General features: G+C 40.5%; 1 protein-coding gene across 1 annotated transcript in view; it reads right to left on the bottom strand.

Moving 5' to 3' along the window:
• The window catches only part of eys (eyes shut homolog), a 154,322-nt gene that overhangs the window by 27,134 nt on the left and 102,073 nt on the right, over window positions 1-25,115 (bottom strand). The window contains exons 40-42 of the mRNA XM_056394875.1: window positions 22,943-23,104; window positions 12,291-12,441; window positions 2,821-2,929 (exon numbers count right to left, since the gene is read on the bottom strand). Coding sequence (XP_056250850.1) covers window positions 2,821-2,929; window positions 12,291-12,441; window positions 22,943-23,104 — 422 coding nt within the window. The remainder of the gene's footprint in view (window positions 1-2,820; window positions 2,930-12,290; window positions 12,442-22,942; window positions 23,105-25,115) is intronic.

Here is a 25,115-nt window from a genome sequence, read left to right as displayed (position 1 = left end):
AATCTTAGCAGCCACATCAGAATTTATGTGACTTCGGCGTCCCTGCGATGTAACATTCGTCATGACTCCACCACTCTGGCGGGAAGGTGTTAGACAGCTGCAGTGGAGGTGTTCAGTGGAGGGACAGTGAGGTGTTGGACCGCATCATCATTGGAGATGTTGGTTCAATGCAAGCCTTAACTTGACATAACTGATGCATATTTGAAAGCCTATAAAAAAAATAAAAATAAAGAAAAAGACACGGATGGCAGGGTTCACAAGAACGTGTGAGGATGCCTAAAAGTATCTTTAACAAAGCTGAAGATTCAAATGAAATGAGCAGCTGTGGTTGGATACTTTTACAATGAGCTGAGCCATATTTTCTGTGATACAACCAGCTATGAGCCACTCAGGCTGCATGATGATGATGGACTGATATGGAATAACTTTATGATGCCTTCAAAAGTGTTTACCATGTGTATGAGAAGAGTCCATTTGAAAGACCCACTGATGTAATATTCATGACTTTGTAAGTGGACTCATATCACTGAGTTATCCTGTGCCCTACGCTGATTTCTGAGCTCTATTTGAAGGCAGCATTAGTCAATGTTTCCATTATTATGTGTCCACACATTCTTCATATACATTATTAGATAAGATTAGATTAGATTTAAGACAGAATTTAAAACTATTTTGTATTTAAATCAAAATAATACTTGCTATGACTTGTTTTAGTGACTTTGCAGTTCAGCATTACTATATTAAATTGACATCTGCCAAACTATTTTGGAAATGTTTGCGAGTAGTAGTAGTAGTGCATTGACGTCTGCTGAATTGCCCGATGAGCCTCAGTCTACAGACTAGACTAGAGACTGACAGTCACTAACTTCATGACCTCTCCAAGGTCTGTAGCCAGGCCATGTTGGTTTTAACCCCTGTCAAGTTCCTCTGTGATTTCACAATGTCAAGTCACTTAATTTTATTCATATAGCCTCACATCACAAATTTGCCTCACAGGGCTTTACAATCTGTACTCTATCTTTAGACTCTCAGTAACCCTTGACAGCAGGGCCGGCCTGTTGTCTAGTAGCTAGGAGCTAGGGCTATTCCTCTATTCCAACATGCAAGTTTTCTGCTTTTCTTACTGCATATAATTTTAATGAAATTAGCTCAAAGCCCAACTATTGCTTGCCAGCTCTCATTTAGTTCAATTTGACACGCACAATTTAAAATCAAAACCCATTCATTCACAATATCTTTAAAATCTTGGTGATACATTAGTCTTTAATAACCATGGTGAAGGTTAACCGGCAACCAGTGTGCAATATAAACGTCGCAAAGATACTTGTGTCATGAATGTGTTATTAAGAAGAAAAAAAAAAACAAAAAAAAACATCTTGGCATCTCAAATTAGAAGACCATAAATCACACTGAGGGAGGGGGAGGCATGTTGAGCCTGTGGGAAGGTTGAGCCTCTCTCTGCGTCTTTGAAAGAGGAAAACAAAATTATTAATTTAATAACAAATATAGGTGTTGTTAATCAAATTAATGAGCCAGAGTGAAAAGCCCAGCCTGTGATTAACAAGTGAGAACTAGCTTAGTGCTACTTACATGCTTGCAAAGTGTCATCTTGGCAAATAATGTAACAGGTGCACATGTTTTTAATGGGAGCTCCCGTTCCTCATTCATAAAGCAACTGCTGTTAGTTAAAAAGAAAGGGCTCGGCTGGCTCTGATAACATGCAGTTTAACTACTCATGATGTTGCTGCCATGAGTTCTACATTTGATTAAGTTTAGGGCTTTTCGCTCATATAAACCGAGCAACCAGTTAACATTATTTACAGTATCCTTTGATATTATTTAATATTGCTGACTATTAGAGAGATTATCAGTACCAACACCAAAACAATATCACTTTTCAATAAGATATTTCAGTTTCCTGAATTGAACGAAAGCCATATTTTTGAACTGCTGTGGTTGCTGTGTGGTACTATAGTTCAAAGACCTGCATACTTGATGGCAAATACATTATTGTTGGTACCAAAATGTGCACACTGGATGCAGTGAGTTTGCTGGACTCCAAATGCTGCTATATATTTGTGCTTTAGGCTGCATTCAGACAGAAAATTGTAAGCCTGTCATTCAATTGACTGAGGCCACTTCATTTGACTGTTGAAACAGGGGGGGTGGGGGTGGGGTGGGGTGGGGTGGGGTGCCACTGCAGAGGGCTCTGGAAAAATAAGGCAGGGTCGTCCAACAAAAAAAAAAAAAAGAAAAAAAAGGAAAAAAGGTTCACGCTTCCTCAACTTTTGCCAGAACGTAACACGACGTCATCCGGCAAGATCGCCATGACAAAAGATAAAGAATGGATGCGGCTGTTATAACTTTTCCAGAGCTGAAGAATCTTTCCTCTTAATACAATTAAATGCTGTGCAGTGATTTGAAATCGGATAAGCCTTGGAACCTGTGGAGCTATTACTCAAACTGGAATCCCTGGATTATTTTCATGTTATTTTCATAACACTCATTATTATTTCATGTCTCATAAGTGCTTAATGCAACCCCCACCGACACAGCTCCATTTGATGCATTACATTCATTGTATAGCGCCGAATCACAACATACATTATCTCGATATATACCCATATATGACCTAAACCTTATAGGGTAAGGTCATATATGCCGAATTATGTTACTGTTTTAATTAACATTCTAATATGTCTAAGGTAAACTGTTTTGCAAAAGAAAGGAGATACCAGAGACATAATTATGGATTAGAAATGCTAATTTGAGATAATGGCTGCACAAAGGGTTGATTTGACTGCAGGCAGGTCAGCTTACCTCTGACACGGCTGGTGACACGTACTCCTCGAGACGCTGGGCTGTGCCATTATCTGCAGCTATTTCAATCATACATGACCCCCCTTGTTTGCCAACAGGCAGATTGTATCTGTTGAGAGAGAACAGAGAGGGGGCCGGGGTTAGTTAGAAAGGGTGCTCTCCACAATCTGATATCTGAAACACAATAAATCCAGCAAAGCATGAAAACTATTCTGATGTTGAGACGGACAGACAGAGCAGTCACAGTAATGGAGCTGCTAATGTGGCCACTGAGACTATACTATAAACTGCCTATCTATGACCACGTATACATTACACACTGTTTTTATGAGAAACTTTATGCACTGGTAGATTCGGCTGGAGGCAATGGTGCGTTTGAATACAAAGCTCCAGCTCAAACCCAAGAGAGACAACAGAAATAGGGAATGGCTTCCACAGCTGGATTTAAATAATCAGACCAGAAATAGGTTTCTGCTCAGTGCTGCGGTGATATACTTTAAGTTGTTGCGTTTCTCAGCAGATATGTTATGCACATAATAATGTCTGTAAATTCACTAAAATAAAGATAAGCACAGACTGAGATAACCGGTCAGAACCTGTTATAGTGTATTATATGCATTACTATTTCATATAATGCTAATAATGACAATAATAATGATGATGATAATATTATATTATATTATAATATAACAAATCAACCTAAAAAAAAAACCATGATGATGGGTTTAAGTGCTAATTATGTCATTCAGGATTAATTAATGATAGAAACGAGGGCACAAACTAGATATACATTATAAACCTAATGAGAAGGAAGACAATTTTATCATTTGACCCTCTGTGTCTCTCAGGGGAAATATACAATTGTAGTAGTCATTAATGTTGCAGCCATAATGTTAAGTAGCTGGTCTACTTGTGTCATCTTCCAGCTTTGGCAAAGTCAAGCGATTCCCTCTCTCCAATTCATCACCGGCTTTATACAGGCGATATACAATAGCGGCTTCTTTACGGGGCTGAACATTATGCAAAAGGTTGTACGCTCTGCACCACACACGTAAACATGGCTCTGTTAGGGAGTAATCTACATAATGCCCTTTTGTCCCATAGGTTTATTCATTGTTTGCCTGTAAACATGTAACACAAGTAATCACGTTGCTTATCTGCAAATCAGATTCTGCAAAATAATAAAAAAAAAAATCATCAGTCTGTTCTTTGTGGTCGTGCCTCTGTTGTTGAGGAATAAAACCCCTCCAATGTCTGTTTTAATGGCCAGATGGAAACAATCAGGCCAATTGGCCTCCTGCTAATTTGAAACAGCCTTCCAGGACGTCTCCCTGAGGCAATCACATGCATAAAACTTCAGGTAAGACTAATTACAGGTATGGAAATCACGCTAGCCTTTTTGTATACACGCACACACACGCGCTGATGAATTAAGGCACATTTAAGGCTGCGAACGACAAATGCAGCCTAATGTCCAGAGAAGACATCCATCTCCATCCTTGGGGTGCCCGCCGTGTTTCAGAGGTCATTCTCCCGACATTAGCATAACAGTACGTGATCAGTGAGTGATTTCAGAAAACTACATCGCCCCACTGTTTATTTACAAGAACACAAGAATATAAACAGGATCCTAATGAAAAGACTAAAATGATTAAATGTGAAGATCTATGTCTTTGTGTAACAAAAACGAACATTAGCGAGGCACAAAACATCACAAATATCGCAGCACAACTCTGTTGCCGAAGGCATTTGAGGCATAGTTTGGCGCTTAGCAGAGTAGCTTTTTATTTGGCCTGCTAATGCTGCAAAGACTGGCCCTGCGAGACATAGAGAGCATGCTCACTAGGCAAACAGGATGATGTTACTTGATGAACTCTCGTGAGCACATTGAATGCTCCACCAGGCTAATTTACATTGGTCTAGCTCTAAGGCAAAGATGACTATTTATAAAGATGACTACTGTATGTCTACTTTACTTGGTCTAGGAGTTAGATGGCTGGGAATATGCCCCACAGCCCCATATCACCATCATCACTACCACACATACAGACATATAAACACAGAACCACAATGGATTCTATTACACAAACAAACATATAAGTGAATCAGAAGGAAAAAGAAGCTGGGGTTTGTCTAACGCAGAGATAAAGCACAATGCAATTTCTTCCTGGGCTCCCTGTGCTCCACTCACTGCCGGGTCTCACAGGACTAACAATAGCGAATTCCCACTTTGAGGTAAACAAACAAAAACATATGAATATTTCATTTTCTCCAAACACACAAAAAACCACAATATGGCTGTGATCATTTTTACTTACTCACTCATCATTTATGCATTTCTTCATCTGGCTAATGCTCTAATCATAAGTGATTTGTCATCTCTAACATCCTCATTTAGACTGTGTCTGGTGTGTGACTAATTCACTGCAACTGCATTAGTGCAACTTTCCCGAGGATCGCCACTGAAATATTACCTGCAATGTTAAGGGACCTTGGCAAATATTTTCAGCACAGCACCTTTACACAAAGGTATTTGTTAAACCTGATGGTGGGTGTTTGTCTTTACAATCCTATTTGAACGTGCCTCCTTCACAGTTCCCTGCAGGAAATTAATAATGAGGGAGGATCATCATTAAAATATTTCTATTGCATAAAACATCTGAAAGTATTGGCAACAGATGGCAGTAAAACATCACGCACTGCGCTGGTGCCCTTGCAACAGTTCTCAGTGGCTGATAGGCAAGATGTCACTTTTTTTTATGGCTTATTATTCTAATCATAATTCAGATTTGTACAAAAAGCAAATGATAATGTGGAACATGGTAGTGGTGAGTTTATGATTTGTGACTCATTTAGTGATTCAGACTCAAGAGTCTATTAGTAATGCATATAGAGAATATGCTCAGTTGAGTTTCATACCTTTGAGCAAATAGAATGTAAATGGGTCACATATATTACATGTAAAGGAAGGTGAGTGCCACCTGTTACTTAAATATGCTTTTTAGCACAGCAGGCTAATCATCAGATATGAGCGCAGAGAGAGAAAACAAACCCCCATATGCTTAAGAATGATGTAGTATTCTGAAATGTCACATCTTACTACAGCACAACTACTGCACAAGATGTCAGGACGGATCTGTTTGTTGGTTTTTCCTTAAGTGCAACAAGCCCTGTATCACACCATAATCTACACCTACATTGACAGTAATGCCTGCTCTGGCTCTGGTGCAGTGACTTTCTCACACGAAGCACTGCAGCATTTGCTGCATAATTTGTGCTGTGACTGGCAAGCCTCAATTAATTTGGGGAGCCTGTGTTCTATCATTATATCTCCACCAATACAATTAGACAGCACACAGCAAGCCTCTTGGCATTGTGGGGCTTCATGCAAGAAATTCAAAGTGAGCAGGCAGGGCTGCTGGTTGCTTCTTCAATGAATCTTTTATGGCATTGCTCGTCAATAGATCGCTGAATACAGTGTGATTGATAAACACATGTGGCTGCGGATTTGGCATTGTGACAAGAGGATGTGGATTTAAAAACAAAAGGCTCAATATTAAGAGCTCACTCTTCACCCTGCTGCACATGTGGCATGGCACCTCCCCAAAATAAATGTTGTTTCCCCATTAATCCTCCAGCAATTAAAACCCAGTGGGAAAGTGCTCAGGATGGGTTCTGTCCACTGTTAGCGTAGTTTCAGAAAAAGTAATCAATCACCGTTTACTAATTACTTTTCCAAATTGCACAGGGATTACTTTGCCCATTGCTTAGATAAACATTAATTACAGCCTCGATTATTTTACTTTTAAGTTACCTGTATCTTTTTAATACGTGTGTGTACCATAATGCACAGCAGATATACGGGCATAAACAACTGTCTTAGTTCTTTATTAGCAAGCGCGTTGAGGAGCGAGATGATAGAGGTGAACGGGCGGAACCTGGACAGAAGTTGAATTCAGAACGTTGAGCCTCTGATGTTTTTGTGACGTTAATTCAAAGAACTCCTCAGACAATCTGAATTGTGGTATTATTTTGAAGTTCTTTTCTTCTCACAGCACTCGTCTGTTTTCTTCCTCTTACAGCAGCTGTTGCTAGGCAACATTTCACACCCGCATGTGTATTTTTACATCAAAACAATATTCAACGGTCAGAGAATAGACTCAAATATAGGTTTTATAAGGATCGTGAAATAACTGTTCGAATTCCATGAAAAAACGTACGAGCATGTTCACCAGCTCAATAACTGATCACTTAACTCTACTTTTATCATATTAGTGTGAAAAACAACAGCGACAGCAACATATTACTTATTAATGCATTGCTCCCACTACTAGTGGTTTCAGTTTTTCAGATGTGTTGTCCTGTGCTGTGAGCAGCTTTTAAAGCAGGAACACATTGCTTCAGGAGATTTGGGTGAGATTTGAGGGAGGGGAGGCTGGGTGACTCAAAAATTCGTAGCCTATGTGAAATCACAGGCTACAAATGTATAAGAAGACAGATTCAGCCGGCGAGGCATTGGCAGGACTGAAAGAATATCTGTGTTGGTTTTACTGGAAATACTTTTGGAATACTGAATTTCTATTTAAGCTCACTGTAATAACATAATAAGGTCACATACAAAAACACATGAAGACTTCTGAGTAAATAACAGAGTTCAGAAGGGCAACACACTTTAAATTTTCAACAGAAAGCCAGTGTTATGAACTTGGTGGTAGCTGAAAGACATGGGCGTTTACCAGATAGCAAGGGTCGAACGAAAGTCATTATTGGAGATGCATTATAGGGATTGCAGGACCCAGTGTTTTTGGAACTTGCTCTATATGGAATAAAAGGTGGAATATGGAATAAAGTTTCATCAGTCATCCATTAGTCATAGATTTGGTTGACTGTTCCCTGATTCACCCTGTCTACATGTTCATGTGTCCTTAAGCAAGACAATGAACCACAAATTGCCCAAAGTACCTTTACAAACAGTAAACAGTGGTGGTGAACGTGTGTTTGAGCGAGAGTATTTTTGAATCACGTTATCAGACATAAGTCAAGCTAGAAGAAAATCAAGTCAGAATTACAAAGAGACATCCAACAATACGCTATCCCATCACCAAACAAGCATGCAAGCGAGCTATTCTGGGTGTTTTACTTTCTTTGATCGAGCGTTACATTGACATTTTCACGGCATCCAACAAAGAAGTTGGGGAAAATTGTGAGAAAATTGCAGCTGTGATGGCCAAATATTCATGCATGGCTCCCGGTGAAACGGAATATTTAGTGCATTTCAAACAGATAATAATGTGACAGTCCATAAAAACATCAACACTAACATCAAAACTCTAGCTAGACACAAAATCTTCTGTCATGAAAAAGAATATTCCCAGTAAGTCAGAACCATATTTGAGGTTTGCGACACTACTCCCATTCATTTGACTGGGGGGGGGGGGGGGTGCAGCCACAAAAGTGGCATAAATTTGAATAATCGTATCTGCCAGGGACTCTGAGTTCACTTGTGACAAGGGAAGAAATGTGATGCTGCAGAATGCTACGTGTCATACTTGTTGATCTTTGACTGTGTGTGAATGAAAATTACTCCAACACTGAATGCTAAGCACAACGGGATTCAGCCAATAATGTACACAGCCTCAGAAATGACCTGGGGAGCATTTGGAGTCTGACGGTCTCAAACTTTAATCGTCGCAGTATTGCCCCGAACATCCCCAAAGGGAAACTTCCCAACATCAAAACCCAAGCCAACAACAAACATGTCCTATTCAAATGAAAAATGACACAGCTTTTCCCCTGCACACTCCCCTTTGTGAAATTATACGGCAGTGCAAGGCTTTCCACTACTGGCCTTTTGTCTTGCCAACTTTACAGTGTACTTTATACTGGAGTGCTACAAATGCTTTGTAGAATCAATTGTAAAAAAAAAAAAAAAAAAATTAAATTAAATATTTGCAGAAGCAGAAAACACACTTTAAAGTTTCTGTGTTATGGTAATGTTACAATATGTGTGCCTCCTATCTACTGTCAATTTTGTCTATTATGCATTCTTTCAATAGAAAACACTCATGTACCATAACACCATTACACAGTCTGCCTGAATATAAACAAGCTGTATTATTCCTCAAACCACACATGCTGTTTCTACACAGACTGCGGTTTATAAAGTGAAAGTAAATCAAATGCAAGCAGCTCTATGCTCGTCTTTAAAGAGAGGTCTACACAGTATGTTTCCTGTGCATGGCAAGCCTGTCTGGATTGCTCTGATGGTTGTAGTGCAGTTGTTGCTCTACAAAAGCCGCTCTACAAAAGGCGAACGTGATTCATTCAATTATGTTTACTGTCACAACAGGCTGCTAAATTGTTGACTGAATATTCACAATGTTTTTCTCATTCCTTTGTTGGGGAAGATTAGCAAGATGAAATGGTGTTGGACTGTTGAGCAGCGGTCCTCTGTGGCGTCGAGAGAATTGCAAATATGGGCGGGTCAAGGAAACTAAAAACTCGTTGACTGGCTTTAATGTTAATTTATTGAGATCTATTACGGAAATTTTGTACAGACTGTGGGGAAAACAATGTGGAGCGAAAACATTTGAGGAGCAGCAACAGCTGTGTGACCACCCACTGGAGGGCTTTTAATGTCAATGAAATAAACCATCCACATTGTTTAATGTGTTGTTTGGTTCTCATCCTCATCACTACTCGGCGCAGCAATTATGTCATTATCAAAACTACAGCGCATAAAAGCCCCAGCATGGATAAGCATCAAGAAAGTGAAGAGCCATATTTTCTCACGGTACGGCAGTGTGAGTTGAAAAGAGGCTGCATAACATCTCTTTGCGTCGACAATGCTGCATCAGTGGAAAAATAGCAGCCGGCTAGGTGTATTACATGAGCAAGTCAAAGCGGTGATTGTATTAGTGTGAAAGCAAAAGGTAAATGTTTTCTTTCCCTGACGTGCGTGTGTGTGTGTGTGTGTGTGTGTATACAACAGTGCTTGACTGTTAATGACAATGACTGTAAGATTGGTGGGTTGAAAATGAGATAGAGTGCTGGAAGAGAAAAAAAGATGAGAAAAAAAAAAGAGGGAGAGGAGTGTGTGTTACAGTGACTTCAAGCAATTTGGATTTTCCCTATTTGGTCAATGGAGCTGGGATTATTTACGGCCAAATACAACCACTGCCCTGCGAATGCATAGATGCTGACGGCAGCAAGTTGCCGCAGCTGTATTCACCGCTGCCAACTATCATCCAAGGAAAGTAGGTATTCACTGCTCAAACATGACTAGATGATGTCATGCGCTCATTTGCATATGAATGAAATTGCTGAAGCGATCAAGAATAAATAGAAGCAGAGCTCAGCAGCAGCGCCTCTCTCATTTCTCCCACTGGCTCACTCTGCCCCACTGTGCCTGAGTTGTAAGCCTTGTGTGTGCACTTCAGAGACTAAAGATCAGCTGCGCATGGGGAAGCATTGTGATCAGACCTATTTGGATGAGACAAGCAACTAGTGCAAATGCAAATGTGTGTGGATCAGGTTCAACATTTGGTACCGATTCGTTTTCTAAATACTTAGGAGTCGACTTTTTTCCCCTGATAATTCAAAAGAGGAGCTGCGTTTGTTTAATTGTGGCTTTTAAGGAACAATTTGATCCAGGGAGGAGCCTTACGAATTAAATTGCTAAATCTAATGACAAGCATGGAAAGTTGGCAGAAGTAATTGCTTTTGATTATTACATTGTTATCTAACTAAGCTAGCACCAACTGATCGCAGCTTTGTCACTGCTCTGCAGGCTCAAGAGAAATGCTTTTACTTACTGTGTTGTATTATGTAATGCTGGATTTTGTATCATGGCGTACTGTACATTCAGTGCAATGCATCCAATTATTATACATTTTGTAATGTTTTAACAGGGTTAAATCAAAGCTTTTTAATGGTAACTAGGATTTAAAATGGTAAATGAATATAGTTGTACTACTAAATGTAATTTAAAGTTATGTACATGTTTAAATGAATTGTGCAAGTTTGCATTTGACTCTTAAAATTCAACTTTAATAACCCGGGCATGCAGTGTCATGGTTACAATGATTGGGGTCGTTGAGCAAAGTTTGCTCTACAGAGGCATGTATTCAAGAACTTTTATTTGAAGTAAACACTTATCTCACTATGTGCAGTGCAACTTTTACTAGATCAGAACAATTTCTGAGTAGGTAAGGAAAACTACAGGGCCATTGTGGAGGTGGAAGTTCTGCTGCCTGCTGTGTTAAGTCGAGATTAGACAGCCTCAGCCACTTACAGGAAAACGCTCTACAGCCATTTGCTGAAATGGCCAATTTTATCGGCAGACTGAACATCAAAGGTTAATGATGTTAAATCTCTATGTGAACTAATGTGATCTAAAAGATGCCATTGATGCTAACAGATATTTCTGTATGTTTTTTGCATGGTCACATTCTGACAGTGTGTAAGCTACAGCAAGCTGTGCAGTACACGCTATAGTTGTTATTTAGATTATATCCATGTAATGGGGAAAACAGAAGGTAAGTTTATCGATTTATTGCAGCATGATGAACATTTCATCAGACAAATTGAATATGTGATCGTAGTGTCTGTTTTCTGAAGGAGACAGCTTCCTCGTCACGCCAAAAACCAAGGCTGCCGCTGCGCTGGACAGTTTTCTTTGTTTATGTGACTTTGACATTTTGACACATGTCAGGCACTGCACAGTTGTTGAGGTGCGCAGAGATCCATCCAGGGCATTAAAGTTGGGATTTGTCTGATGGAGTGAGCTTTCATTGCAATTCTGTATTACTGTGGAATCAATTCTCTGATCAGCGCTGATGTGGACAGCTACTGGACAGGGAGCTGTCACAGGGTTTATCAAAGAGACCCTGACATGCGACCTTGTGTAAAAATCCCATTGAACATAATAAAAGAAAGGAGCGCTGCTCACTGCATGGGGCTTGGAGCATTTAAATAAGTCAATTTTCACATTTCTGTTTCATTAATGACTATGTTTTTATATTAAATCCCCTTTTGTTTCGCTTTATTTTGGAAAACAAAGTGAAGAAAAGTGAAATTTTGTCATTTTACTGCTGCTACTGTGTTGATATTCAGCTGGTGATGCAGATGTATTTGTGTTCTTTCTTTGAACATCATCACTTTCATTTTTACAATAATTAGTTTTATGGGCTTTTGTGATAGTGGATTGTCATGGTGGAGAGATCACCTGGCCATTTTAGTGTTGATAGCATCTCCCTTTGGTGGCTTAATTATGGTGCCAAATGCTGTGTTGGAGCTTGGTGCTTCTGCATGTCCTACATTCATGAAACCAAAGCTATTACCTCTGGTTTTTTTTTGTTTTTAAAAAAAAAAATCACAATACCCATTAGAAAAGCTGTTATTTGTAAGCCGGAGTTAATGAATTTGGCATTAGAATATTAGGGAATTCAGAGGAAATAAGGAGATCTTACCGGATTGTGATTGGCATCCATCTGTTGTTGTTGATGTTCTGCTCTGCTGCTGCATTCAAAACATGGCCGCCACCACACCCAAGTTTAGCAACAGGAGCTCCATCTTGAAGGAACACGTGAAGGAACCGATCCCCAAAGTTCTGCTCCTGAGCTGTATTTGTAGGAAAGTGTAGTTAGTAAACAGTCTCTTTCTCTGTATTACCACATTCAATACATTATGTCAGCTACAATATTTATAACATTACGCCCGGCTTAACTCTCAGGATACTCAGAGGACTCAGAGGAAGCTAGAAATACCCAGCCAGTAGAACCTGATAAATGTCAGTGTGTTGACCACAAGGCCATTCTAGCTGTGATCAATAACCACATGACAATCCATGGGAGGGTTCCTGTCTGCCAACAAATGCCATGGGTATGCCTCTGTTTAGACACGGGTTTAGCAAGCGCCTAGTTCACATTGCTGTGTGCTCCACATAACATGCCAATAAACACAAAGGACACAAGCAGTGAAATGTTTCCTCCCTCTCAGAATAATTCATAACACTGAAATGCCCCAGATGTCATACACTCTAAATTGTCTACGGCTTAAAGGACCGGTTCTGTCTGCATGCAACAGTACTCTGCTTCCCTCTTAAAGCTTTCAGCTTGGATGGACCAAATGGCAAACAAGTCAATCAGTCTTAGCCAAGTGAAAAAGTAACAGGAGAGCAGATAAAGACAATATCCAAAGGTCTGGAAGAGCACCTTTGAAACAGTCTAGAGAATCTCTGTCAGTTCTCACTGAGGGTCAGAGCAACTTTCCACTGGATACTTCAACCTGCGACCTTGTAGGAAACAGTCAGATCCTGTAGCTTAGTAAAAGGAGAGGTTTTCATCAGCTTATATGTCTACCAGCATGGGTCACTCTAGGTCTCCAGGGGCTCTTTGTGATGTTGCAGGTCCAATCGTGAAACCATGACGCTCAGCCACTGCTGTGCATCCAAGGAGGTACGTGATTTTTTATCTTTTATTTTTTTGTGTGTGTGAAAACGTTAGCAGGACAGTCACAAGACAAGATAAATGGTGGCAAAGCCTTGGCTTTATTCCCACCTTCACCACATGGAGTATGACCTCAGCCTCATGATTAAGACCAGAAACTGTTTCTGTTCTGAAACAGGACGCCATTATTACACGGGCCACTTCCCAGACTCCAGTACATTATATCACAATGGGAGTCTATGCCAGGCTAGCACAGAGTCTCTTGCAACTGAGACTTTGCAGTGGGGGAGCGAGAGACAGCGGCAGAATTAATCCTCCCACAGAAGCTACTAGGGCCTTCATGAGGGAGGTGCAGTGAGAGTGCACGCACCAGTCCCACACTGCTGTCTAAGAAAACACGAGCAGAGGGCAGACAGCACAAGAATGCAGCTCTTTGAGGGAGACAGAGATAGAGAGAGAGAGAGCCTGCCACTCTTGTGCCACTGTCAGGGAAGACATGGTTGCAGGGGAGAGGACAGCACAGGAATGGTGGCCCGCTGGAGAGACCTAAAATGTTTCAGCGTTTCCAACAAGGCACATTTCAACCGAATTAGAGGGAAAGGGAGAGGGGGGAGGGAGAGAGAGAAGGGACCACAAATCCACAGGGAGCTACTGACAAGGAGCAACACAAACAGGGTTGACCCCCTGGATTTCACCGTCGCAATGATAATTCAGCCGGGGCTGTCAGAAACTGGGCCGGTGTAGCTCACTGGGCTCGGACCCGGACAGAGGTGTGTGGGGGCTGCAAGGACGGTTTCGCGTCGAACATTCGAAAGGCTTGGCTTTGCGTGCCATCTCTCGTGAAGTACAGGCATGGGTGACACCAGAGGAAAACGGTGCAAAAGCTGAGCTTGTTGTTTCAAGGCTGCATGGCAACTGATATGAAAGCTCTGAACAATTCCTCTGGGGGTAAGAGGGGCATCCAGAAAATCCCCATCTCTTTGTCGGAGGGAGGCTACGCTTAGCTTAATATGCTGCACTCTGATAATGCATTTTCTAAGCTGACTTGGAGGGCTTCCCTATCATAAGACTCGACAGGGGTGCACTTAACAGTGCCATGTTACCAACCACTGTTGCCGAATTGACCACAGGAGGAGTATCTTGCTCAGATAATCCACCGTTTCATCATCCTTTTTCTGCAGAAGGGTAAAACTCTTACCCCCCCTGACAAATAGCAGCAGTAGGGCCACAGCGTTATTTGGTGGAAGTAAAATTGGATGAAAATATATAGATGTATTTTGAATGTTATTTTCCTGCAGCAAAGGTAAAGTGACAAAGTTTCCCTTTTATATGTCTATAAAGGTTGACTTTGTATGTGAAGTTCTCCAGGGATCAATTCTTGGTCACCAGCCAGCGGGCCACACCGTCCAGAGACACAACGTTTGTTATGATAGTTTTCCTCTCAGTACTTATTTGTACACTTTCCCGTCCCTTGGAGACATAAAAATGGATTTCCAACATGTTCCTGCAACTGAACAGCTTCACAAATTGGTGTTAATAGTGCAAAGCCTCAGCAGCAGGACACAAATCCTGCAACATTACCAAAACAGCTTTATTATGAGAATATATCCAATGGAAGAGGCGTCTTGTCACAGGTAAATGCAAGTGCAAAAAAAAAAAAACACTTGATAAACTATTTCCTTTGCTCTACCTAACATGACAGTGGGTTGACTCTGGCTTATTCAAAACTGATGGGCTGTTTAAACAAGGAAGAGGACATCTGATCACCAGCTCTAAGATCTCTGCATTGGCTTCCTGGTGATTTTAGAGCTGATTATAAAAATGTGACCGTATGTCTGCAAAACCCTGCGCGGCCTTGCTCCACAGTACATCGCTGACATGCATGTCATCACAAGGCCATCAGGACTTCGAGGTTATCTGGGACAGAAGCTGACGAAGCTGCTTTTAGATTTTATGCTTCCATCTGCTGGAGTTCTCTGACAGTGCATTAAAACATGCTCGAGTGATTTAAAAAATCAACCACAAGGAAGTGAACATCTCCCATGCGTCGATTTGAATTGTTTTCATGACTGTTTAATTTGATTTGTTAGCATACAGCATCTGCATATACTGTATGTAGACTTTGAAAGTTCTTTGCTCTTTTGTAAAGCAGATTTAACTTCCCCTGGAATGAATTTGCAATACTACACTTCATCTGATACAACATTGACATTGCTGGAAAGTGTAAATTCAATTGCATGCTTATTACCAAGGTCATATTTAAAGGTGGTGTTGTGTTGGACTGCATTCTGTATTATATATATTACATAGAATATTAAAAGCTCCTTTGAATATAATGCATTGCAAGACAATGAACTCATAATTTAACACCTCTATGATACTGTAATAAAAACAAAACACAAAAACAAAAGTGAACATTACAGGCGTCACAAAAGTAGACCGAGTGTGTAAATCCAGTTTGCTTGCCAGATTTAATGTCCTGCATCGGCAGAGAGGCAGAGCTCAGGAAAGCAGCTGGAGAGCGTGCATTTTATTTTCCTATACCATGTCGTCCTACATGTGTCAGGTACACAATGAAGTTTCTGATATTTCAATATTCACCTTATTATTCCTGCCTAAGCCGCGACGCTGTCACCCCTGGTTACAGTTAGTCCAAAAACTCTGCGGCAATGATGACTCACTACGACCTCATATCGCTCTCTCATCACCCCGCTTCTGATGTCCCTACACTGGCTTCCGATTAAATTTAGGATTCAATTCGAGATCCCCCTCCTCATCTATAAGGCCTTGAATAATCTTGCTCCACAGTATATGAGTGATATATAATGCCTCATACCTCTGCTAGGCTCCTCTGGGCCTCAGCTTGTTCCTCGCTCAAGACTGAAAACACGAGGGGACTGTGCGTTTGCTGTCGTGGGTCTCCCCTTGGGAGTCAGGTCAGCAAACTCTCTGGGGTGTTTTAAGTCCCAGCTGAAGACCTACCTATTGTGTTTTTATGCTGGTGTTATCATGTTCACTATTTTGATTTGTAATGTCACTTTGGTTGTTTTTTTTGGTTTTTACTGTGCTGTGTCTCCTGTTGCAATGTTCTGTTTTACTCATCTTTTGTCTGTCACAAGTAGTAATTTGTCTTTTTTAAAACCATATGTTTGGCAGGATATACTGTGACTTGTGATGGGCTACTGAAAATTTCTCATTCTCTTCTTAAGTTAGAAGTCTTTAGTTCTTGGCTTGAAATGAGGAAATAGTGGTTCCCTGCTAATTCAAAGAAACAAGGCTTTATATCCAGTTTCCTATGTCTCTAACAATGACTTCTGACACCATCATTTTCTGTTTGAGATGTTTTTAAGAAAGATTTTTAATAACCCTTTGCTGCTGTGACAGATGTGAGCTTTTTTCAGCACAGCTTGAAAATGTAATGTAAACATGCATCAAACACTGTGTACTGCAACAATATTATGACCGTCAGGGACTGTTTTTAGCCGTGCATACATTTCTTATCTTGGGAGGAAAAACACTTGAAATGTTACTTGAGGTAACAAACATGCAAAGATGCAATGTTTAATACTTTCACTTGATGCTTACTCTCAGAAAAGAAGGATTATGCAGTGACGCTCTCCAACTTGTTTTGTGATGCTGGTAGTAAAAGGAGCTGCAGTAGGAAAAGTCACCTTGAACAGTGGGAAAGACTGAAATGTGTGAGCCTCAGGATGCGAAGCCGCTGTGGCCAAAAATACAGTAAATACACTGTACGTATATTATACCTGTCAATCATTGTACCCAATTTTTTATTTAAACTAAAAATGTCTGATATTTTATTGAACCTTTTCAAATACCTTGAAATAATAGAGACAGTCCTTTCACCACCAAAAAAACAAAACAAAACCAAAAAAAAACAAACCAAAAAAAAAAACAGAAAGGCATGTTTGTGTGGATAAATGACAAGTAAAACCATAATTATGCTTGGCACATAATCATCTACATTATTACCAAACCACAGATTCAGTGGAGACTGTCTGCAGTTAATGAATCCAGCAGCAGCAACGAAAACCACACAGACACAACTTCCCCCTGCAACAATGCGCCTTTGTCTCCTTTTTCAGCCAGTTGTTTCCACTTAGCGCCATAACTCATTTGTTGACAAATATTATTTACTATAGACGTCAATGTTGCTCCATCTTTTATTTTCCGATCTTTCTTCTGTAGTGATATTGTCCCCCCTCCCCCCCTCCTCCCCCCCGCTGTCCCCATGGCCCTGTTACTCTGCACCAAGCCTAACAGAGCGTTCGTCCTTTTGTCAGCGCCTGTCACCTGTTCTCTCTCAATGCTCTCTCTCTGTCTCTCTCTCTCTTTATCTCTCCCTCTCTCCCACCCCACCTCCTTGTATTTCTTTTCTCGAGCTGACAATCGGAAGTCCAGGGGGAGACTCACGTGTTTGCTTTTGGGAGAGGTGTAAAAAGGGGAGCGGAGAATAAGGAGCAGGTCTGGCGAAGATATTCTCTGCATCTCAATGCATGTCTTTTGGTTCTCTTCTGATTAACTTTGTCTGTTTGATCTCTGGAGTTTTCTTTTCAGTTCCTATCCTCTGATGTGAAAAAAAAAAGAAAAAAAAAAGATGGTGCACTATAAGCCAGGAAGCATTACTAGATAAAAGGCACTGTGCCCTCTATGTATGCTTTCTGAACATTCATCTCTCTTCATGACAAGGCTCACAGTCTTTCTGGCTTACACATGCTGCAGCAATGAAATATTGTAAATATGATTCAGAATAAAGAACAGGGCGGATACCAAATTAATTGCACTATCCAAATTAAAATATGACAATGTTTTATTATTCACAGTCGTGTTCGCATCCGATCTTGAGTGTGGTGAAAGCTGCTTAGGAGTGAAGACACCATCACGTTGACACAGCGGTCATTATTTTCCAAAGTAATGCACGGAGCAAATCCGTGACGGCTTAGACAAGCAGTGACTTAAGATCAACACGGCCAGATAAATGATGGCAGAGGATATACGAGGCAACTTGCGACAGGGTGGAGGTGAAATGATTTTGCTAGCCTGACGTCAGGCAACATCTTATTCACTTGCCGCATCACATCTGATGACTATATCTTCCTCTGGCTAGCTCCACTCGGATGTTTTTCATCTGTCCTTGATCAGTCATTATTTTGAATTCATTTATTTGTCTATTTATTTTTTTTTATCAAAATTTAATTCAAATCGATTTTTCTTTTCCCTACTCAAATTAAATCAAGACATAATGATACAAAACACATTTCTATTACAGATATATACTGATGTCTGTGCTTCTTCTATTAAGTCTATAAATATCTTTCATGTAAAGCGCATAGCTTTTGACAATAGTTAAAGTATCCAGGTAGAGTCAATTACTGAAGAGCCTTCTGTCATGAGTGAAAAGCAAACCTGAGCTCCCTACAGCTGGATTCTGTTTGTTCATGTAATGTGCTGTTTTTTCCCAAAAACATCCCAAAACAAACAGTAATTCAAGAATAGGGTAGTTTACTAAAAGCTTTGCTTTGCAATTATTCTGCTCCTCTCTTCTCAAACCTATCATTTGACAGTTTCAAATAATTCTTGAATGTGAAGAATTATTACACTCAAACCACTGAATTCATCAACAAATCATTGGTGCAAACACACACACACACACACACACACACACACACACACACACACACACACACACACACACACACACACACACACACACTGTATCTTTTAAGAATTGGGAACATTTTAGAATTTATAACATAAAATAACATAACAAATGCACACACAAAGGCTACAAAAGCTCACTGCATGGTACAAATACACAGTTAACATCCTGTATGGATGTATAAAAATGCTGGGCAGGCCCGGTTGGTTCTGATTTTGTATCAAGATGGCAAGAGGGAAAGATGTAAGGGACTCTGAAGGAGGGTTCATTGTTGGCCATGGATGGCCGGAGATTCAGTTACAAAGACTGCTCAACTGGCTCAGTGTTTCAATAGGAACAGTGACTAAAGTGACATCTGCATTCAGCTCTGTGGGACAGACCTCAGTGAATAGGGTTGGAAATTGTGGTCGACGGCGCACATTTGACGACCATGATGCTCATGCATTAGTGCGGTACGTAAGTGAAAACAAAAGGTGACTGAGAACGTCAATGCAGCATGTGATCAGACCGTGTCAGTAAGAACAGTCTGTCAACAATTACATAGTGAAGGAAATTATAGTAGGGTTTAAGTGCATAAACCCCTTATTACAAAGATAAATGATGTTTGGAAGATGGAAGACGTGGGGAAAAAGCGATATGGTTAGGTGAGTCATCCTTCACCATCTTCTCCACAAGTGGGTGACTGCACGTGCGGCGTACACCGACAGAATGATATAGGCCTGAATGCTTGATCCCTACAGTGAGGGGATCCGGTGGCTCTGTTATGCTGTGAGGGACATTTTGCTGGTTTGGTTTGAGTCCTCTTGAGGGAAGGGTCACTGCAAATCAATACAACGTTGTTCTGAGTCGTCACCTTTGAGACACTTCTATCCGATGGGAGTGGTCTCTTCCAGGACGAATCTGCCACCCATCCATAGGGCACAAGGGGTCACTGATGAAAATGACGTGAATCATGTGCTATGGCCTTCACATTCACCAGGTCACAACCCAGTTGAATATCTATGGGAGATTTTTGGACCCACGTGTCAGACACGAGCTCTCCACCACCATCATCAAAACACCTAATGAGGGAGTATTTTTTGGAAGAACGCTGTTCATCCCTCCAGTAGAGTTCAGAGACTTCAGTATCAATGTCAAGGTGCATTATAGCTGTTCTGGCAGCTTGTGGTGGCCCAACACCTCAGTAAGACACTTTGTGTTGGTTTTTGCTCTAATTGGTCACTCGTCTGTATATTTCAGGCTTAGCTGGTCGACCTTTCAAGTGCACCAACCTTATAAAAAGCACTAATTTAGAGCCTGGGAGCTGACTAATTAATAGCTACTTAAATACAAAGATTTAAGTCTTTGGTGGAACACTAGCCATCATGGGAGGCCAATGTCAGCTCAGAGACAGAAAAGTCAAGCTATTATTTCTCTAAGGAATACAAGACAGTTTTATAGTAAGACTACCAAAAACTTTTAAGTTAACTTTTATGGCATCTACAAACAGAGAAGAATTATTTTTCGTCAGCTCTTCCGACTTCATTATATTATATAAGCATTATATTCCACGAATTAAAATGAAATTGCTTGTAATTGCACGCACTATCATCGCATGTTTTTGGTTTTTGTAGGGGCATTTTATACCTAGATTCGAGCTTACTGCTCACCACCAGACTTTGTCAGTTACTGGAGCCAGAAAATCCACATTTTGATCAAAGGAGAGGAAGTGTGGGTGAACGCCGCCGTGTACTGCAATGTGTAATAGCTCTGCAAATGTAAATGAAAGGCCACGAACCTTTAGACAATTCCACAGATAAGGGGGTTGACCTGGGTCACACCAGAAACCTGAATATTGTGACGTCCGTGCCGTCTATACTGGACAGACTGAATTACCTTGTGGTCATCACACAATGCGTGTTGTTGCTGCGGGACAGCAATAGCGTCACAAGATCAAGGTGGCTGCAGTTTTTTAGAGCGAGGCGCTGCAGTAGCGGTCCACCGAGACACACACTGATCATTGAGGACCCACAGCTCAAGGCATTCATGCAGTGGCTTGACCCCTCAGCCGTCTGGTACCACTACTTTAATAAATGCATACATATTTTGAACAGACATATAATACTCATAAAGCTGGATAAATGGAACAAAGTTCTCATGGCTCAGCTTTTCCAGCCCCTAAAAAAAAAAAAATACCACAAATCTACAGACTCTCTCTCCTCAAAAAACAATGCTCTATTGTTATGGAGGGTCTTCTCTGTGGCTGCTCTGGCCTACCTATCCAAATCTCCTTCTGTAACAAAGGGGAGTGTGTGTGTGCAGGTGTGGGAACAAAAGAGCTGGCAGGAGGCAGACGTACAATGTGGAGCTCACGGTTGATGTAATGGGTCAGCCCGGTCCTCGCTCCCCACGTGAGCGCCCAGCTCTTGCCTTCAGTTGAGCATCCCTTTGCTTTGCTTTTAGGTTACAGCTCGTGTAACATCTTTATATTACTTCAGTGATAATTAACATTTATAATATCAATATGTTCTATGAAAATTATATTGCAACACCACAAGCAGTAACTTTAATCAATTCCTTGATTCCTTGTGTTTTGTTTTTTTTTGTTTTGATTCATTCAGTGTTTTGTTATTTTTTCTTAGCATTCAGAAACAGTTTTATATTTTCAACATCTCAATGTAATTAGCTGCTGATGAACACAGCACACAGTGACGTATCATCACTGCATTATTAGTGAGCTGAAAACAGAGGAGGTTGAGAGCAATAATAACAGCGATAACAAGCACAACAGCTACAAGAGGGCAAGTTTTCCAGTTAAGAAAATGTTACTTATTCATAACATGTCTAGACAGCATTATAAAGTACAGACCAGCCCTTATCTTCTGAGGGACTTGCATCACAACAATGCTTTACAGCACAGATTTGCTTTCTGCAAGTAAATTCAACTGTAGCTGCACTGGAAGTATCTTGATCAGAGCATCTGTTTCGCCAATCAATCACAGTTTGTTGAAGGGACATTTTGAAAACATTAATCCGCAGATAACAACAAATATTATATATAATAGTTTGACATTTTGGGAAATAGGCTTATTTATTTTCTTGTCAAGAAATAAGAGATGAGAACATTGATCATGTTTGTACAGTGAATATGAAGCTTTACAGGCAGCAGTCAGTTAGCTTAGCAAAGCATAAAGACTGGAAACAGCTGGCGTAGGTCGTCCGTGCTGCGCCTGGCCAAAAACACTGTCCAGCATTACCCCCCCCCCCCCCAATAAAAGCTAGCAGAACCTGTCTTTATGCTTAGATGAGCTAACTGGCAGTAGTTTCATATTTACCGTGCTGAAATAAGAGTGTATAATTTCTGTAATACCAGAAAATGCTGAATTACTCCTTTACATTAACGTGTTTGATAAAAGAAAATATGATGCATCATGTTCACAGGTGTCTTCTATGGTGACCTTTAGTGGCTGGTATTGGAGCTCAGAGCATTTCCAGCTTATCAATATTTACACTAATGCCTGGATTACCTTCTTACTCGGATATTTTCAATATGTTGTATGAAAGTGATATTGCCAGCTTAGAATTTTATTTTTTGCCCTTTAAATATTTTGCACATTTATGTGGTCCAGAGAGGATTTAGATTAGTCTAGTATAGTTGGACCTTTTAAAACAGCTTCCGCAGTATAATCTACTCTACGTCTGTAGTATGGCAGATACCGACAAGAATCCTCTTTAAAATGCACATTTATCCTTCTTACACGGCACAGCAGCAACATATTAGCCACTAAAAACATCATTATTTAAAGCACTAGGAGATGATAGCTTGCACTGTATGCCATAAAAAACAAATATGACAGCCCTTGTGCACTTACAAGGACATGCATAAGGAAAAGGCCATAAGAAAACATAATGGGCACAGAAGTATGGATATGAATATTTTCTCCAGCCTTTATCTATACTTGCTTTCACAGTGCTGGAGTGCTTTTAAACATTTGCAATAAGAAAAGATTGCACTCACTGTGGAGGATGGTGCCCTGTGCAGATCTTGTTTTCACTGTCAAATAGAGAGTAACAGTGGTGTCCTTGACAGCAGCAGGTAGAGAAGGCTGGAGAAGGAATGCAAGCGGCTGAAGCTCCAAATAAGACGTGCCATCAAATGAGGGGATGTATACTGTTGTATCTGGAGATTTACAATAAGAAGAACAACACAAATTGATGAAATGCATTTAAATGATATGAAAAGTAACTCGAATTAGAACATTTCTACACAATTGTACTTGATGTAATACAATTACACCTTTATTTAAATGAAGGCTAGATAATGCTTTTGTCAGTATAAAGAGAACAGCAGGAATTGGCTGGTGTCTGCCTCTGCAGCACTGGTAAGGTGCATGAGAGCGGAGTCAGCACGGCCCAGTCAGGGCTACGTGCTAGTGTGTTATTCAGCACTGGATGACAAAGGGGTACGACTTTAAGGAGAGGTGGAGGAGGTACCCACCCAGGTCATCATCTCCACAAACCAGTGATGATCTGTTGGCTTTTACACAAAGGACACTGTACACCTGGCGGATAGCTCGCTGTTCAGGTGCTTGACAGTCGATTCAAAATAGGCCACCCCGGCTTCAGCTCGAGGGATTCTACTTTCAGAGTCGAGCTCTCAAGGAAAAGTGCAGTTTATTCTCAGCGGAGAATTCATAATATACAGTATGTGTAATGTTTCAAAAACTACAATTTTTATTGCAAGAGAAATATGAACATCCTCTCATGACTCCTCTAAATCAAATAGTTATTTTAAAGCAGACCTGTGAATGATTAACAACATACTACAACAGACTAGTAAATCTAGAAAATCAATATAAAGAATACTGAGGAAACAAATAACATAATATGTAGTGCTCTTAAAGTTTCCATGATTGGCTTCACAGAGGCAATTGACAAAATGATGTTCAGTCAGTGGCGTCGTTTACACTCAAGGATGAACTTCTTCAAGTGGCTGGTTTTGGATGTTAAAACATGTAGATTTTACAACTCAGTGTACAGTTCATATTCTCTGATAATGTGAAATCAGGTTATAGCTTATTCCAATGTGAAATTACAGGGATACAAACATTTTAACGCCTTTCACTGCTTTTTGGCATTTGTGCAACCTCAAATGAACACACCATTAAAAAGGCACTGCTTCAAAAGAACAATGCACTTTTGTGTTCATCATCATCCATCCCGTGTGTTGTTGCCTTCTACTGGTGAGTCAACGTGGATAGGAGAAAGTGGCTGCTGCTCTGTTTTATAATTTACTCTTGGACTGTGTGATCGGTGAGTCAGTCAGACACCACTTGCCCAGTTAGAGCAGTATTAGTGGGTTTATTTGTGGCAACAGGGATAATGCAATTCCTGGGTATTAGTCATTCTTTTCAACAGGCTATCACATAAATGGCCTTAACGAGGCTTTGAAAAGGAACCGAGTTATATACCAAGATCAGTAAGTTGAATTGAAGGGTTTGACGGTAAGGACTGCTCAGTGGCCTGGGCCGCAGTAAGACACTGACGTGCTCGTGTTTTATGATTAGTCACCAGACCAACAAACAGGAAGGGTTTCTAGTCATACCATTTGTCAAATGGTCATAATCGTGTTATCTTCACCTGCGTACAATTTCCCACTCTTGCTCTTTTCTCAACTCCTCCGAGTTGCCCAGAGAATCACGCTCTACTGTATGTGGAGCAGACATGACAGCCAATACTTTAAATTACAAAGAGAAAATAAAAACTGTGTTTCTTTTTGTTGTGGATGAAGCAGTTTCCTTGGGCTGAAAATGATGAATCAATCCTGTAATGTTTGCTGGCAATTTGTGAGTAAGGCAGATTGAGCTGGCTCATTTTTAAAGGCACCAGCAATTACAGCAAACACACACTAGATGCCCACAAAAAGAGCTGGCAGCACCTAGCCAGTGTGCTTGCAAAGCAGGAAGCCGACAAACTCTCATCCCATTAATGTCAAACACAAAAACAGACAGGCTCACCACCCTAAACTGTCTTTTTCTGTTTGCTTTTTAAAGAAATATTTGTTATTTCTCCTCACTACAGCAAAGATTCCCTCTGGTCCTCAACTTTGAAAGAATATTTCCTACAATGTATATTTCACAACAAATCACAAATCAAAGTTAATCACAGTCAATCAAATGCCTTGTGTTGTC

The sequence above is a fragment of the Seriola aureovittata genome, chromosome 14 (genome assembly GCF_021018895.1).
Source record: "Seriola aureovittata isolate HTS-2021-v1 ecotype China chromosome 14, ASM2101889v1, whole genome shotgun sequence".
Lineage (NCBI taxonomy): Eukaryota > Metazoa > Chordata > Actinopteri > Carangiformes > Carangidae > Seriola > Seriola aureovittata.
The sequence above is the reverse complement of the archived record's forward strand: the minus strand, read 5'-3'. Positions and strand labels throughout refer to the sequence as shown.